This window comes from Felis catus, chromosome A2, assembly GCF_018350175.1.
Source record: "Felis catus isolate Fca126 chromosome A2, F.catus_Fca126_mat1.0, whole genome shotgun sequence".
In the NCBI taxonomy this organism is placed as follows: domain Eukaryota; kingdom Metazoa; phylum Chordata; class Mammalia; order Carnivora; family Felidae; genus Felis; species Felis catus.
This window is the reverse complement of record NC_058369.1, coordinates 58169244-58186272: the sequence shown is the minus strand read 5'-3', so window position 1 is coordinate 58186272 and position 17029 is coordinate 58169244. Positions and strand designations below refer to the sequence as shown.

At 54.7% G+C, this 17029-nt stretch overlaps 1 protein-coding gene and 1 pseudogene across 2 annotated transcripts in view; one reads left to right on the top strand and one right to left on the bottom strand.

Moving 5' to 3' along the window:
- Nucleotides 1-8127: 8127 nt before the first annotated feature.
- The window catches only part of RUVBL1 (RuvB like AAA ATPase 1), a 44186-nt gene continuing 35284 nt past the window's right edge, over nucleotides 8128-17029 (bottom strand). For both annotated transcript variants that reach the window (XM_019825151.2, XM_003982556.4), the window contains 3 exons: nucleotides 13859-13961; nucleotides 9499-9590; nucleotides 8128-8510 (listed from right to left, as the gene is read on the bottom strand). In XM_019825151.2, the coding sequence (XP_019680710.1) occupies nucleotides 8351-8510; nucleotides 9499-9590; nucleotides 13859-13961 (355 nt within the window). In that variant the 3' untranslated portion in view covers nucleotides 8128-8350. The remainder of the gene's footprint in view (nucleotides 8511-9498; nucleotides 9591-13858; nucleotides 13962-17029) is intronic.
- On the top strand, nucleotides 15337-16788 carry LOC102901964 (annotated as a pseudogene).

Genomic DNA, 17029 nt, shown 5'->3' with positions numbered 1-17029 from the left:
TCTCAATCTTTGGGTCATGAGTTCAAGCCCCACATGGGGCTTCACGCTGGATGTGGAGCCTACTTTAAAAAAAAAAAAAAAAAAGAACTTCTGATTTCTGACATGGGCTTGGGCCAGGGCAGGATGTCCCTCTGGGACCCCTGGAGGGACAGGTGTTGGAGCCTGACCCTGCAGAAGCTCCCTGTCAGAGCTGGGCTGAGACTGCGCCCAAGATGGGGTGTGTGGCCAACCTGCCCTATGCTCCCTCCAGACTGCTGGCTGCCGGAACGGGCTGAGACCCCCGATGGGAGCCAGGCAAGCAGGTAGGGTCCCCGGCTGTGACGTCCAGAAACTCAAGTCAGAGAAGCTCCCGCCCCCAGAGAGACATTGCACCCTCTCTCGCTGCCTGGGCGATTTGGCTGGGCCTGTGACCAGACCGGCCTCAACCTGGGAGCCGAACAAGCGGAGCCCATGTTGGAGCAGCCGTGTATGTGGCTCGGGGTGCCAGGCTCTGCCTCGGCTCACGTGATGCCAGACGGGACCCTTGTGCCAGGAACTGTCCGGCAGCGCCTCCTTCTAACCGCCTGGTAACGCCTTCTTTTCCCCGTGGGGCTGGTGCTGTGCTAGCCCCCTTACACGTGATCTCATTCTCTGACCCTCGACCCGGTCAAGGCCTGGGAGGGAGAGAAACAGTTTGCCCCATTTGGTGCAGAAACTGAGCCCAGGGAAATAGAGTGTGACCCGAAGCCACACGGCCACTCTGTGGCAGAGCCAAGACTGAAAGCCCAAGGTGCCGTTCCTGCCCCAAGTTCCTGCTTGGCTGCTGGGCCTGCCCGCCTGTGGGTTCCTCTGCGAGGGGCATAGTTGGAACCAGGGATGGGGGGCTTCGGGAAACCTGCTGCGCTCCTGGGAGCTTCCCCCTGCTGGGAACCTGTGCAGACCCTGCCCTTGGCTGGGCCAGGAAGCCCGTGTATAGTGGGGAAGACAGGTGAGCATCCTGTCTCTGCCCCAAGAGGATAGCCATTTCCTAGGGAAGAGCACAGCTTCCCGACATGAGGCCCCAGGGGTGGGGAGGTGACCCCTGTCCAAGGCTCAGCAAAAGCCCTAGTACGAACTATAATATCCACCAGTACCTGGTTCTGGAGAGTCCCAGGAGTGCCCCCTGGTGGCGATGCCCACCTTGCCCCACTGCCCCAAACTTTCTGGGACTTTCCATCACCCTGCTCCAGAACCTTTGGCCGGCACACGTCCACATCGCCCACTCCTTTCCATTTGAAGCACATTATCGAGCCCCCGGGGGGTAAATGGGGCAGGGGTTGATTCTATGCTCAGAAAGCTCACCCCCCCAGTGACAGGTTCTGCAACATCTGCCTAGTTTCTGGGCTCTCCCCAGTTTCCCTCAGTTTTTGTCTGCCTGACAAACTCCTGTTCATCCTTCAAAGCCCAGCTCAATGAAGCTAGAAACCTTGGAATGCCCATCGGAATGGGACTGGATAAATTACAGCCCCTCCCTCCCGTGGAACGGAACTAGGAGAAAAGTCTATATATGGTCTTAGAGGAATCTCCAAGATGTGCCGTTGAGGGAGAAAAAAAAAAACCCTAGAAGCAGCAGTAGCATATGTCACTATTTGTATTCTAAAAGTTGGGTCAGGGGTGGAGCGTCTGGGTGGCTCCGTTGGCTAAGCGTCTGACTTCGGCTCAGGTCATGTCTCCAGGTTCGACAGTTTGAGCCCCGTAGAGTTTGAGCCTCTGCGGTCAGCCTGGATCCTCTGTTTTCCCCTCTCTGCCCCCTCCCACTTATGCTCGCTATCTCTCAAAAATAAATAATAAACTTTTTTAAAGGTTGGTGGGGGGTTAAAAAACACACTGTGCATCAGGAACAGGTCTAGCAATTTCTCATGAATCTGCACCCAGCTGCTCCACTCCCGGGTATTTACACAAGAGACATAAAAATCTATGTCTACACAAAGACTTTTATGCAAGAATGTCTGGGGCACCTGGCTGGCCCAGTCGGTAGAGCATGCGACTCTTGATCTCTGGGTTAATTCAAGCACATTAGGTGCAGAGACTACTTAAAAATAAAACAATCAGGGGCGCCTGGGTGGCTCAGTCTGTTCAGCATCTGACCTGGATTTCAGCTCAAGTCATGATCTCACTTTCGTGAGATCAAGCCCTGTGTCAGGCTTCATGCTGGACATGAAACCTGCTTGGGACTCTCCCCCTCTCTCTCCCTCTGCACCACCCCCCCCCACCCCGTCCTGCTTTCTCACTTTCAAAAAAATACATATATTTTAAAAAATAAAAAATAAAAAGACTATATACATCACATGCACGTTCTGTACTGCCATTCACTGTTTTGTGAGAATATATTTGCTGAACATTGGAAAAGAGAATTAAAGGCAACTCTAACATTTTTTTTTTAAAATGTTCATCACAGCTGATTCATAGTAGCTGAAATGTAAGATTGGGCCAAACAGCCAACGGCAGGTAGGTGGACGAGGAAACAGTAGTACACTCATACAGTGGCATCTCCAGGAATCAAAAGAACAGTGATAGCACAGCCTGCACAAATCTCAGAAGCGTGGATCTGTTTGAAGCGGACTCAAACGAGTCACAAGAGAATGCATCCACGCTTTTAAGTACTACCCCATTTTTAAGTCCGAGAGCAGGCAGAGCTGATCTATGGTGAGAAAAACCAGAACAGCGTTGTTTTTCTCTAGCGTGTTGGAGTCGGCCTGGCCTCAGTCTCCATTGCAGGGAGCCTGCTTGGAGGCTCAGGGTCCGCTCTCATCTCCGACCCTAAGGCCAGGTTTGGCCACGCCCCGTGGGCGGGGCGCTGGGAGCAGGGCGGGCACACGGGAGGCAGGCGCTGTGCGCTTCTGACCGCGCGGGGGCGCTGTGGCTTCGCAGTCACGGGCTTCGCGCCGCCGTGGGGAGGCGGTCAAGACCCCCGGGAAGCGACAAGGGAGAGGGACTGGCACTGTCCTCGCAGTCGCTCGCCTCTGGGACACCGCCGCCCACCGGATAGGCCGCAGCCGGGCCCCTCGCCCTTCCCCTCGCCTCGCCCGCGCTGTGCTCAGCCACTCAGGCTTCCCCCTACTACCCGCCTCTCCCCCATCCCGGCCTGGGGCCGCTGGCCTCCCCTGCGCTCCCGTCGCTTCCTCTGGGAAGCCCTCCAGACGCCTGCCTGAGCACCTGACTTACGGCTCCTTTCTGTCAGTTTGTCAATGGGTGGATAGGCTGGCGTCTGTCTCCGAGGCTGACCGTCCCAGGCAGCCTGGCTCTTTCCCCAGCAGAGGCCTGGGGACGGGTCACCTCGGTGGGCATCTGTGGACTTTGGCGCTGGCGGTCCGCAGGCTCTACTCAGTCACCTGGTGTGTCACGGGCGGGGCAGACGGGGTGAACCCAGGACGCCGGGCTGGCGAGAAGGCAGGGGCCAGGGAGCTGGTGGGACACCACCCGCGAGCCTTGTGATCTGTCCCCTGGGCCGTGGGGATCTATGAAAGGGTTTTGAGTAGGGGCCTGACTGGTTCAGGTCTGGAGTTTCCAAAGATGGCTGGGACAGTGGGGACAGGCCTGCAAAGGCCCAGGAGGCTGGTGGCCCTGGTGGCAGAGGCCTGGAGGAGTCTGGGAGCAGAGGTCACATTAGCTGTCCCCCCTACTCTCGGCCCTCCCCGCGCTGTCAGACCCGCACTCCGCCACCCCCTCGGTGACCCCTGTGCCCCAGTGTGAGAGGGCGGTGTGCTGTGCGCGAGACCCGCCGCAGGTGGCACGGCGGGCTTGGCGGGCCCCTGGGGGCACCCCCGCCGCCGGCGCGTCCCTCCGCTGCGGGGTCCGCGCGCCCGCGCCCTGGCGCCCTCCCCGCCGCTGCCCGCGTCCCCATTAATCACGCGGCGCTGACGGCGCCGATCTGCGCGCGGGCGGCGTGACGGGGACGGTGACGGCGGGTGACGGAGCGGGCAATCCGCGGGCGCCCATCGGCCCATCTTATCGCGCCGGCCCAGCCGCCGCCCGCCGCGCGCCGCCCATTGATCGCGCCGGGCCGGGGCCGGGGGTCAGCGCGGGCCGGGCCGGCCTGACAGCCGCATCCATCGCCGCCCAGACGCGCGCTGATGGCGGCACGGGCGGCGCGGCCCGGCCATTAATCACCGCGCCTGCCGCCGAGTGACGGGGAGGGGCGACAGGGCCAGCCGGGCCGACAGCCAGCCCCCGCGGCCGGCCCACCCCTTCCCCACCACCCGGCCCTGCTGCGCGCCTCTCCCCGCACCCTGGGCTGCCCGGTGACCCTGCCCGGGCCTCCGGCTGGTCCCTAGGGGGCTGCTGGCCGCGGGATAAATGGGAGGGGGGAGGGGTATGGAGTGGGGAGCGCCGAGCAGGTGCTCCCAGGTGGACCCTGCTCTGCTCCTGGGCTACGCGGCCTCCCAGAGACCAAAAGGGAGGGCTGACCTGTCCTGACAGCCGCCAGTGCTTGGCTGGAATCAGGAGGCAGCCATTTCTGCCCTCTGGCTGCTCCAGCCCTGGCTGGGCCTCTGGGGGTGCAGGGCCCAGGGGCCCAGTGAGGGGCAGCACAGGCTTCGGGAAGTTGTGAACACTGAGGAAAAAACTCCTGCCTTTGCAGGTTTCCAGAGCCCTGAGCAGGGCTTGTCCTTCTGGGCCTAACAGAAGAGTCCAGCCACCTGGGATTTCTAGGCCTTGCCAAGGGCCTGCTCCTCGGATAGGGAGGGGCAGAGCCTAGCCAGCTTCTGCCTCCCGTTGGGCAAAACCGTGACCTTCTCTTCTCCCAGGAGATAGGGAGGGATCCGGCGCTCCTTCTGAATTTTACTTACCTGGAGCGCCCGATGCAGCCACACATCACTAACCATGTCCCCACATCCATCGATGGGACACGGCTGCCCCCATCTCATAGATGCAGAAGCCAAAGCTCAAGGACCAGAAGGACCACCCTCATCGGGACCAAGGGCCTTACCCAATCAAAAACACATCCCTGTGCGTCATGCCCCCAGACCCAGATGCTCTGGACTCCCACCTGTCGCCTGACCGGGATCCCTCAAGAGCTGCTCGGGCCGGACGAGCTGCCCAGCCCAGGGCAGGCTCTGGGGGCTGCCGAGGACTGCTGGGTGACCAACGTCTGCTGCTTTCCTGGCAGAAGCTTGCTGACGCTGGGCTCAGACATGGGGGCCACCAGGCAGTCCACCCCCCACCGCTGTGCAGCTCTGTTTTGCTTCTTGTTTGCTAACCAAGAAGTCACTTTCTGGTGTGACACCATCTGTCTGTTCAGTCCTTAAAAAACATGATATCCTACGAACGAATGTAGGAAGCGCACCCTAAGAGGTGTGTGTGGCCGGGGCAAAGGCATGTGGGGACAAGGGGACTTCCAAGACAAGGGACGCTCTGTCTTTCAGGAGCCCTTCCAGCTCTCACATGCATCTCTGCATCTCAAGGGCCATTAGCTCCCATGGGGAGCTGGGATTTACATGCCAACAACTTCCCCTCAGCCACCCAATCAACTTGGGCAAGCCGGGAGGCCCCCAGGAGAGCCTGGGCCCAGGGCTCTGAATATCAGCCGACCAGCCCCCCACCCTGCCTCACTTTAATATTACAACAATTTTTCACACCGGAGCTGAAATAGTGCAAAAAATGGGGCTGCTGTAATTGTTGTTAGATTGTGTGTCAGCCTGATAAGATGTAACAAATATTTTCCTCCCCACCAGGGTCTGTTTCCCTCTTGGTAATGGATGGAGAAACTTCTCATAGTCGGCGAGGGATCGGTCGTAAAAACTTCGCCTGGAAGATTAATGTAACAATCACGGGCCTTGCTAGAAAAAAATAGGAGGAAAATTAAAATAACCCAACCTTCGTACCTATCCAGAACCATCTCCCTTACTGGAGCACAGATGAGGGAGGTGGGCCAGCTCCCTGGGTGGCTCCAAGGCCAAGATACCTGAGGAGAGGAAGGCTGTGACACCACCCCCCCTCCCCCCTCCCCCCCTCCCCCGGCCCCCCCCCCCCCACTCCTCAGCGCTATGGCCATCATCGCTCTGGCCATCATTGCTCTGGCCATCGGGGGTTCCCTGAGCAGTGGGGAGGGAGCTGTCCTAACCCGGGCCTGAGAGGTTTGTCAGCACTGCTGCTCTTTAAACACTGGAAAAGGTTTGGGGGCCAAGGGAGGAGGTCCGGCAGGGGCAGAGCCTGCTCTCGGCCTCTGGGACATCTGAGGCAAGTCACTGTCCTCACACCGGACCCTGCTTGCCTCACCTGCCTGGTACAGAGGTCAGATCTTGGAGGCCTCCCCAACAACTCCACACAGAGCAAGGTGGTTAGCCCACGGGGGTTAGGAGCACGGACTCAGGCCAGTCTGTCCGCAAATCCCGGTTCCACCTCATCCTGGCTGGGCTACAGTAAGAACGTGGATGGAAATGGAAAACAGTTACACGGGCTCCAGTACTAAATAGCTCTTGCCACACCTTAGGTGTCATTTTTTTTTTCTAACGTGCCTTGAGTTGGGAGGCCAGAGACACAGGCACAAGGTCAGAGGATATAGGCCACAGGGACAAGGCGCAGCACTCAGCCCCGACTTCTGGAAGCGTCTCGCCACCTTCCGCCAAAGCCCTTGTCCTCACCCGCCCTCCCCCCCCCCCCAAGGTGGCACCTCCCTCTGGGGCCAGGCCCACTCTGGCAACAGAGACCAGCTGGGGCCTTCTCGGGGCATGAGTGTGGCCAGGGGACCCTCGGAGGGTTAGATGAATTCCCACACAAGACCTCAGCCCTCCTGCCCTCAGTGTCCCGGACATTTTCAGGTGGAGATCACTCGAGGGAAAACAGTTGTACCTGCCCCACAGGGCCCTCATGGCTAAGTGGGATTAAAGCCCTGATTGGATCAACATCCCCATCATGGTTGGTCCTCTCTCCGGCGTGTATGAGCACGGAGACATGGGGCACCTGGGTGGCTCAGTCGGTTAAGTGTCGACTTCGGCTCAGGTCATGATCTCGTCGTGGTCTGTGAGTTGGAGCCCCGCACCGGGCCCTGCACTGACAGCTCTGAGCCTGGAGCCTGCTTCAGATTCTGCGCCTCCCTCTCTCTCTGCCCCTCCCCCACTTGTGCTCTCTGTCTGTCTCTCTCTCAAAAATAAATAAACGTTTAAAAAATAAAAAAAGGAGCATGCAGACCCCGCCCGTGTCGGGAACCACTTCGGTGACTAAGCTGGCAGACGAGGACCAGGCTGGGCAGGCAGAGTGTTGTGCTCATCCTACCAGGCGAGAACGTTCCACCGAGGTATCTACCAGGGCTGCCATTTCCCCTTCCTCTCAAGGGGCGAAAGCCCCACTCGGTGCACTAACGTGTCAAAGGGACACAGGAGCCCACCGAAAGAGCTCTCAACGGTCGAAGCCGGACCAGTGTAACAGAATAAGTAACGTGGTATTGGATTATAACCCCAAGTATAGATGGATATCCCTCCCCGATCCACACCGATATACAGGATTGAGTAAACACGCAAGTGGGAGAGAATGGGGGAGAACAGGTATCTCCCATGCAGAATTCCAGATCATCTCTGTAGATCCCCAGCCCTCGAGGAGGTGGAGCAGCCCCCCTCCCCCCCACTTCCAGGTGGGCTGCACTTAGTGACTCCTTCCGAAGAGGACGATATAGAAGAGGGATTAGACAAAGGTGACAAACATGACCGGAGCCAGGTGACTGCCGGGAACGGCCCTGCACCTCCGTGGTCTTCCACAGAGTGATGGTGAGAAAACTGCAGACAAACGCGGAGGGCTGATGGACACAACGCCTGAGCAGCACCCCTCAACCTGTCACGGTCGGCAAAATCAGAGAACGGGTAAGAAACCGTCACAGCCAACAGGGGCTGAAGGAGGTGGGCCGGCTAAATGTAGTGTGGTGTCCTGGGTGGGATCCTGGGACAGACAAGGCCATTCCTTAACCCAGGAAATTTGAGCAGGGCAGGACAATGCGAGCCAATACTGGCTCATCAGATGTGACAAAGGAACCACACCAGCACTGTGGAACGTTAACAATGAGGGAAGCGGTGTGAGGCACACGGGAACCCCCTGCGCTGTCTTCACAACATTCTGGAAATCTAAAACTGTTCTAAAATACAAAGTTTATTTTTAAAAAATTCAGAGAGAGACACGGCATCAAAATAACCTACAAGGGTTTATTAGAAAACATTCCAGGTGAAGCAGGGTTCCTTCAAAGCAACCACAGAAGTTATGATAATTTAAAAAGAAACACTTTCCACGCTGAACTGATGTCGTTCCCGACCGCGGCTGAGTGGGGACAGAGCCCAAGCGCAGGGCGGCCTCCCGCCAGACCCAAGGCCAGGCTCTCCCGGAGTGTCTCGCAGCCAACTCGGCCGTCTCACTTCATGTACTTATCCTGCTGGTCAGCCAGGATTTTGGCCGAGGACTTGGCATCATAGAAGAGCTCACTGATCTCCTCCACGTGCTCTTTCTCGATACTGTCCTTCCCATTGATCTTGGCCAGCAAGTTGGCCGGGGTCAGCAGCTGCACCGAGTACCTAGAGTGACAGGGGCCGGGGCAGGAGTGAGATGGGGCCACATCAGAGGAGGGCCACAAGCCACATCCCAGCCCCCAAATCTGTCACAGTCTGAAAGTTCTCAGACAGGCTGTAACTGCGCTGCTACTCGAAAGAGAGCACAGGGGCGCTTGGCTGGCTCAGTCGGTGGTGCGAGACTCTTGATCTCGGGGTTGTGAGTTCGAGCCCCGCACTGGGTATAGAGATTCCTTAAAACTAAAATCTTTGAGAAAAATAAAAGGGACCACAAACTGTGGTGGACACAGGTGCAGGCGAGGAATGCTAAGGCCCAGACTGGACACTGGACATGGCAGACGGCAGGCAAATGAGCACACAGTCAACCAAAAGCACGTTCCCCAAGCAAAGGCACAAAAATCCTGGAGTTTTTAAGTACCGCTCCACCCAAAGAAAACATCTTGCAATTCTGCTTCAACCTCTGAGCAAGGAACAGACTCAAAGGGAAACAGGGACTGGCTGGGAGCTGTGAGGTCGTGATTTCTCAAGCAGTCGGGACACCAAGAGGGATATTGTCCACAGGCAGGTGGCTCTGGGCCACTGGCGAACAGTCGGGAGAGCAATCTGTGTCCATGCTCGTCCTTCCCCCTCCCCTGCACCCGCCACCCCCTGCCCACCACAGCCTGGAGAACAGAGCCAGGGGGAGGGGTCAAGCGGGGCCTGGCCAGTGAGCCCTCTGCCTCGGACCCTGGTCTCCGGACTGTCCATCTCCTCCACTAAGGGAGCTGGCAAGCTCTCCACACAGGGGAGCATCCACTGTAGGACAAAGGGACCTAACCTGTCACTCTAGCTTTATGGGCGCCGTCACTTAAATGTTCCGCGTTCTAAATCGCAGTGCCCAGGACGAGACCCATCACAGCAGTGAGAGCAGATGTGGTCCTGTGCCCTTGTGAGGGACCCATCACTATGTCTCAGAATGGGCCCTACGGAGGCTCCACAGGGCAGACGTGCTCACCTCAGAGTCGTCTTGGTGCCAATCTCTCCCAGGTGGTTCAGCGCCTCCTCACTGATGTTGATCCCTTCTGTCTGGGCTCGGATTTTAATAATCTTTTGGAGGAGAAAGACCATGATCAATAGTGACTGACCTCAAGTGTCCCCTTTATCAAGTGCTTTAAAAACAATCTTGTCCAGTGTGTCTTGCCTGGCATCATCCGTGCCGAAGAGGCCCAAATCTGGGCTGGAAGGGCAGAGAGCTGGCCTCCACCCTGGGCTGCTGGTCCTGCACACCTCCGGGGTGCAGTGTTCACGGTGACCAGATGGCGGCTGGTACCCTTGGAGGTGTGGGCCGGGTAGCTCGGCTCCTACCTCCCCACCCTCCTCGCGGCAGTCCCCAAACCTAGAGAACGTGGGCCTCTCCGACACCTGCCCAGGCTCCCTCAAGGGCTCTAACCTTCCTCCCCAGCGTGGGTACCACCACCTATAAGCACTCAGGCAAGAGGAGACATTTTTTATTTGTTTGATAAATACGATGGTTAAATAAATCAAAAAAGTTACTTTTAAAGATTTACCAGCCCTCATAACATCACTGGGAGATATCTAATCTATCACAGAGAGGCTGACGCTTGTTGCGGTTGGAAGATCCTGGTGAAGTTGGAGGGGAGGCAGGCTGGCGGCGTGGCCGCTGGAGCACAAGTGGCCCCAGCATCCTGCAGGCGCACCGGCGCTGAGTGATAAGGGGCAGCTGGGATAATGATGTTGTGTGTTGGGGAGCCGAGATAACTCGAGGACTTCGAGCCTCATATAATACAGGAATTTTTCACTTTGGCAGCTTCGTAAACAAGATATCAAGAAGCCCTTGTTTAAATTAAAGCCATAAAAACACCCGAGGTAGAGGCATAGGAGATGGGAAAGACTGAGCCCCCGGCTCAAGCCCTGCATGGGGAAGAGAGGGACCCGGGGTTTAGGAGCCGGGGTCTTCAGACTGGCCTCACAGCTCCCGGGCAGAGACCCGCAGAGGCAGGCAGCTCAGCGTCGGGGACCCCAGGGAGGGCACCCAGCACGTCGGCTGCCGTGAACGGGACGAGTCCTGCTCGGTAGGACAGCCAGGCCCCGCACAACTGGACCAGGGCAAGAGCCAAGGTGGACGAGACCGCGTGAGCCAGGGCCGGTGGCCTGTCTGTTGCACACCACCAGTGCCACCGGGGCGGAGGGCAGGGAAGTTTCATTTTGTCAGGAGAGACTCAGAACTTAGACTTCTGTGTGAAATGTTCTTATGTCTAAATGTTGGCAACCTGTTCGAATAATTCACAAACACGGCCCCGGCCATGTAGAATTCTTCTGTTCAGCCAGTGAGCGGGCTGCCAGTGTGACCTCTGTCAAAAGACTCTTAGCTTGTGCAGGAGGAGCTCCACCGTCCACCGTCTAGGGTGTGAAGCTAAAGGCACCGGGCAGAGGGAAGTTACTGGATAGGCAGAAGGGTGGCTGGCAAAGGAGCAGGGAGAGAGATCCTGCTCCTGGCTCCGACCACAGGACGCCCCTCCGACCACAACAGCCAGAGCCAGACAGATTTGTGCAAGAGGGCTTCTCACTGACAGCTGGGGATTAAGGAAACCTCCAGGTCCTGCCAAGAAAAACGTCCCCTGGGGGCCTTCGGAAACTCTAGGGAGATGCAAATGTTGAATCCTGGAGCCCGCTCAAGGTGAGAGCTTCAGACCAGAGCATCCGGCTGTCAGCAAGCCCCACGGCATTGGACGTCGGGCCTCGGGAATGTCAGGGACGCTCTGCTCTCACTCTCTCTCCAGAGCAGGTCAGAGCAATCCCAAGCGCTCCTGTTGCAGACTGCTCGGAAACGGACAGTTCATAAATTAGATCTTTAATCATTTAATAACCTGCAGGGATAGTTTATGAGGGTGTCGGCACTGATGGCAGGGTACACAAGTTACATTTACTTTGTTTTTTTAAAAACCCACCCCAGGCTCCCGTAAAAATGCTGAGGTTATCCCTTGAACCCACAAGAACAAAGCAGTGCGCGTCCGGCAGTTAGTCTGACCTCTGCTCACCCGAGAGAGAGAGCCTGAAAGGAGGCTCTCCTGGCTGAGCCAAGAGGGAACCAGCCCTCTGGAGGAGCCCCAGGCATGGGGTGGAACGTTCCCGGAGAGCCCAGACCACGTGCTCCACGGTGAGCTGGCTCCACGTGAGGTCCTACCTCTGCAGCTCATCTCTGTGACCCAGGGATGCTCGCTGTTCCCGAACCCCGAAGCCTGGTTACTGAGAGCTGTTGTGAGGACCCTAGCAGGTGACTGTGAAGTCCCCACAAGCTGTTAACAGCCATGATAGTAACCGCAGTGGAGCGGGGCGGCCGGCCCCATCCCTTCCCTCAGTCAGCCTCGCTGTCTCACTCACTCCTCACGACAACCTTGAAAAGAGACAGCAGACCTTGTGCCAACTGCTCTAGTCACTCAGCCAGGAAGTACCGCCAGCGTGTGGGCTGCCTCCCTGGCACGATGACGCGGTGCCCCCGTCCCCAGGGTAAGGATGGGGGCGCAACTGGCTTCTCCTTTGCTTTTGCCTCTGCTTCTGTTCAGTGAATGCCTTGGCTTCAACCCGGCACTCGTCCAAGGGCTGGAGACCATGATTTGATGACAAGGCCCCCGGCCACGGACACCGTCCCCTACACAGCGTGCCCGCCGCTGCTCTGCACCCCTGTCAGTGCTGGTCACGAGGAGGTCTCTGGCTCCCGAGTCTCCACGGCACTCACGGGCGCCGTTGACCACAAACACCAGCAGGGCCGGGCCCCTCGGGCCACGGCAAGCGGAGTGCTGCCAGGGAACGCCAGGAGAGGCCTTCAGAGCTCCAAAGGGAAAGGCCCTGCTGACAAACTGCCACAGGGAAGCCACCCCCAACCGGGACCTTTCTAGCACGTGGGAGCTGGTGGCACAATGATGAAGACCAGGGGCTTCCAGACCAGGCAGCCTGGACTCCAGTCTGTCAGTCCTGTCACCCACTGGCCACTGACAAGCTCTATGAGCTTGGGTGGCTTAGTCAGCCTCGGTCTCTGGGTCCTCACCTTTAAGAATGACAGTGTAATAACTCTCCCACCTCACAGGTACCGGGGATCAAACGGAAGCGTGTTGGCTAAGTGTGTCCATGGGCTCAGCATGACATCTAACAAAGGGGGCCTGTGCTCTGTGAGAGGAGAGGGTCCAGGCAGGGCCTGTGGAGACACACAATGGTGCAGCCCTGGTCCACACAGACCCACAGTGAGGGACCTACGCCGGAAGTGGGACCATCTGGGGCAAGGGCGGGCAGAGCAGGGCCAGAGCACAGCCGCACTGCCCCGGTGGGCTACCAACCTAGGCCACAGGCCGCCACTGAGCACGTGGCCTGGGCTCTGCAAGGTACTGGCTGGCTCTGCATGTTGGACTTGTCACCCAGGGACTGAGCCATCCGCAGGAAGCGAGGGTGACCAATGACTACCTGGAAGTACACATAAGGGGACTAGAAATTCTAAGTGTAAAGTGCCTGGGCACGTGGCGCCCCAGGTCCAGATCAAGCACGAGGCAGTCCCTGTGCAGAGAGCCGGGGCAGTGCCCTTTGGGGTAAGGCCCAATCTCAGACACCCATGTCATTTTCCACCCCCAGGTCTAACGCAAATTCGGCTCACATGGAATGTCGAGCATACACTCTGTGTTAGGTACACTTCCTTCAGCCTCTTATAGGCTGCTTTTAGGACCTCCACTCCCAGGGGCCCCTTGAAGCTGTGTGACCCTGCTTCACCAGCTCTCTAGGCCTCCGCAGCAGCCTCAGGCACAGCCTCCGAAGCCCCCAGGATGGCTACCACTAGTCACACTGGTGGCAGCAGATACACTCTCGCCCCCCTCCAGCTTCTGTGCCCTGCTGGAGCCAGCCTGCGTGGGTCCTGGTGGGACAGAGCTCTTGGCTTCGCCTACTCAACAGAAGAAGCCTTGGAGGGGGCGTGGCCTAGATAGCAAGAGGCTACCACAAAATCATATTTTATTGCCTCTTTCCTAGAGCTGGTGGCTTCCCTAAAGGCTGTCATCAAGTTGATTTTTTCACTATCCCTTTCCTAAAGTTTATCAGAAGGGATATGATAGAAGAGACAACAGCCAAGACCCACAGGCAGCTAGGGTTTGGGAACACCTCAAGCAATGTCTCGTTAGCCCCCCGTTAGCCCACCCATCTTTCAGACGTGAGGACTGAAGTTCTGGAGTACTGTGACTTGCCCAAGGCCAGGAGCTAAGTGCCGGGACGGTGGTGGGAGCCAGGTGTGCTCCGTGAATACCTTTCTACACAGGATCAGGGATGCTGGGGCAAATGAGGGGAGAAGACTGTGGAGAGGGGGAAGGGGGACTCACCTGTTTCATTTCCTGTGGGGTGTACAGCATGGTCCGGATGATCATCACACGGTCCAGAAGGTCAAGGGGGATGCCGTGAGGAGAGGTGATGTCCTCAGTACCCCTGCAAGGACCAGAATGATCACATCACCCGGGCCTCTCTGAGACCAGAAACTAGACACCGGAAACATGGCTGAGGTGCTCACAATGAAAGAGCAGCCAATTCATATCCTGGGCCGAGCCGCGACCACAGAATAAATTAACTAACATTCAGGTGGTGTCAAAAACAGCTTCGTTATTTTAGCAAATATCAGTATCATAGGATATTTGGGGAAGAGAAGAAAAAGACACCTAAAATCCTATTAAAAATATTCATATAGATATTTACCAAATTTTCATATACATGCCTTTATAAATTACACTAAGTATGTAGATTTTTGTTTTGGTTTTGCCCACACTGCTTCTGTCTTAATAACCTATCAAGTATTTTACTTAACCCAACCTGTTGGGGACTTAGCTGGTTTCCAAGTATTGCTATTAATAATGATGTCTGATAAATAATTTTATGCATACAGTCATGAACATTTCCTCAGCCACTCTCAGAGTGCCTGACACGACCCTGAATATCTGTCTGAAGGAATGAATGTCCTAATTTACACAGCTACATAAGTGATCCGATCTCACTGCACTGCAGCCAGCACAGGGTAGTCTAATTCTTAAATATTTTGCTGCTTTCATGGTTTAGAAAAAGGAAGGGTGACACCTTGTTTGAACTTACAGTTCCTGGATTACTAGCAAATCACTTGAACGTCTTCCCTTAGGTGCATTAATTATTTTCTTTCCTTTTGGAACTAATTGTGTCCTTGGTGCCTACTTTTCTCTTGAGTCCTTAAACAAGTCGTGGGAGGAGCAGCCCAGGAGGGGAGTCCTGCCGACCCACCAGGCCCCAAGACTCCAGGTGCCCAATAGGCCGTGTGCCCGGCAGACCTGGTCGCAAATGAGGTTGGCCTCAGCCATAGGGTCCGGAAGCCCGACGTGCCACGGGCTCCCACTGCAGCCACTGGCGTCAGAGCGGCCGTAGGTCTACATCGGCGCTGTTCCTGCGTCCCTAAACCTGTGCCAGGCTGCAGAGTCCATGGTCATAACTCATCAACAGAACAAAGAACAAGGAAGGTCATCTGGATTTAGCTGTTAACATCAGAGTATTCAGTTTCAAACATAAGTGAACATTCAAGAAATACAACTTTAGTGAAGAAATCTTTGTGTTGAAATTCTATCAGGTCGTCAGTCGAAGTATAAATGTATATTTATCATTGCAAGAATAAAATGTTCTGATGCACACTACAACAGGATGCTAAGTGAAAGAAGCTAGTCACAAGAGGGCAGATACTGCAGGATCTCACTGGTAGGAAATACCTAGAAAAGGAAAATTCATAGACACAGAGTAGAGTAGAAGTTACCAAGGGCTCGGGGAAGGGGATGATGGGACTCACTGGTTAATGGGTACAGAGTTTCTGTCTGGAGACATGGGAAAGTTTTTAAGACGGGTGGTGGGATGGTTGTACGACTCTGTGAATGCAATTAGTGCCACTGAACTGTATACTCAAAAGTAACTAAAATTGCAAATTCCGTTATATACATTTTCTCAAATACAAACAATTCAAAGAAAGAATAAAATGCTATCCTTAAGGAATAATTGTTAAATCTAATATGAAAAAACAATTAAGACCTTTCAAAATAAATAGGGAAGTCAACTAACAGCAAATATAAATATTAAGGTAACTTTAGAGAAAACAAATCTTTTCCACCAAAAAAAGATTTCCAAAGTAACAAGGAAGAATTATAAAGAGTAAATTCTATCATGATTCAAATCTCAGTATTTGGTATGCTTGCAATCTTCACATGCAAAAGTAAAACTACAATTAATTTTGAAGTATCTGATTCTGTTTAGGCTGCAAGTTCAGTTTTTTTAAGTCTTACTTTGGATTTCTCTTGGGAAGTCTCGGGAACTCTTTAAAAGATCTCAACTTTGCCATGTTAAGATATCCCAAATTCTGTAACACTTGTGGTAAATAACTTTCCATTCAGATATAATAACAAACATAGAAAGTATAAAGAAGAAACGGTTAGAGGAAAAGATGAAGTACTCCCTAATTAAACTTCAAAAGAACAGTATTTATAACAGTGCACTAAGAATTTCTCGTGGAGGGGGTGCCTGGGCGGCTCAAGTACGTTAAGCATCTGACTCTTGATTTCGGCTCAGGTCATGATCTCAGTTTGTGGGATCCAGCCTCGCATCAGGCTCTGCACTGCCAGCATGGAGCCTGCTTGGGATTCTCTCTCTGTGCCCCGCCCCCACCTCACTCGCCTCTCTCTCTAAATAAATAAACTTAAAAAAAAAGAATTCTCATAGGGACTTGACCCACGGTGGACAAGTGGACCAGCAGCAAATCCCCAGCACCTCAGAAGAGCCCCTGGGTCTCCGCAGGCTCAGCCTGGACATGTGACCTTACACAAAGATGAGAAATGACAGAGAGCTTCGAGGCAGATTATATGCTTATGTTCAACATTTAAATATGGTATCAGGAGATGTGGGAGAGACGGCGACTACTACAGAAACTGATGAGGACACATGCAAAGAGACATAAATCGGAGAAACGGAATATTCCGATGCTCTTTGTCCGGGAAGATGGTGGTGTAGTAGTTGCCCAACCACTGAGAGTTGGCTGAAACAAAGAACTGACCACGGGACATAGGAGAGTCTGTAGGAAGGAGTGCCTCCTTAACTACAGAAGACACTCAAAAGAGAAAACTGCGTAAATTTGGGTATGAAGAAAGAACCAAGGATTCCTCCTCCACTCCTGAAAGGAGTCGATTTGCAGAGAACCCACAAATTCTCAAGCTAAAGGGCATTTTTATTTTTCTCCAACCCTTCCAATAAATGTGCTCACCAAAACATAGAACTCTTTTCGGTTGATCTGCACCATTCTTTTGTTTTTTTTTTCAAATTATTTCTGATTTTTTAACATTTAATTTGATTTTTTTATGCAAAAAAAAAAAAAAGGAAAAAAATTCTTATAGTTTTGAGTCCACAAAACTAAAAATTTAAACAAAAAAGTCTGTTTAAAGACTGCTAAGCATTTTTAGGAATTAAAGCCAAAACATTTGTCCAAGCTACGAATCTTAGGTACA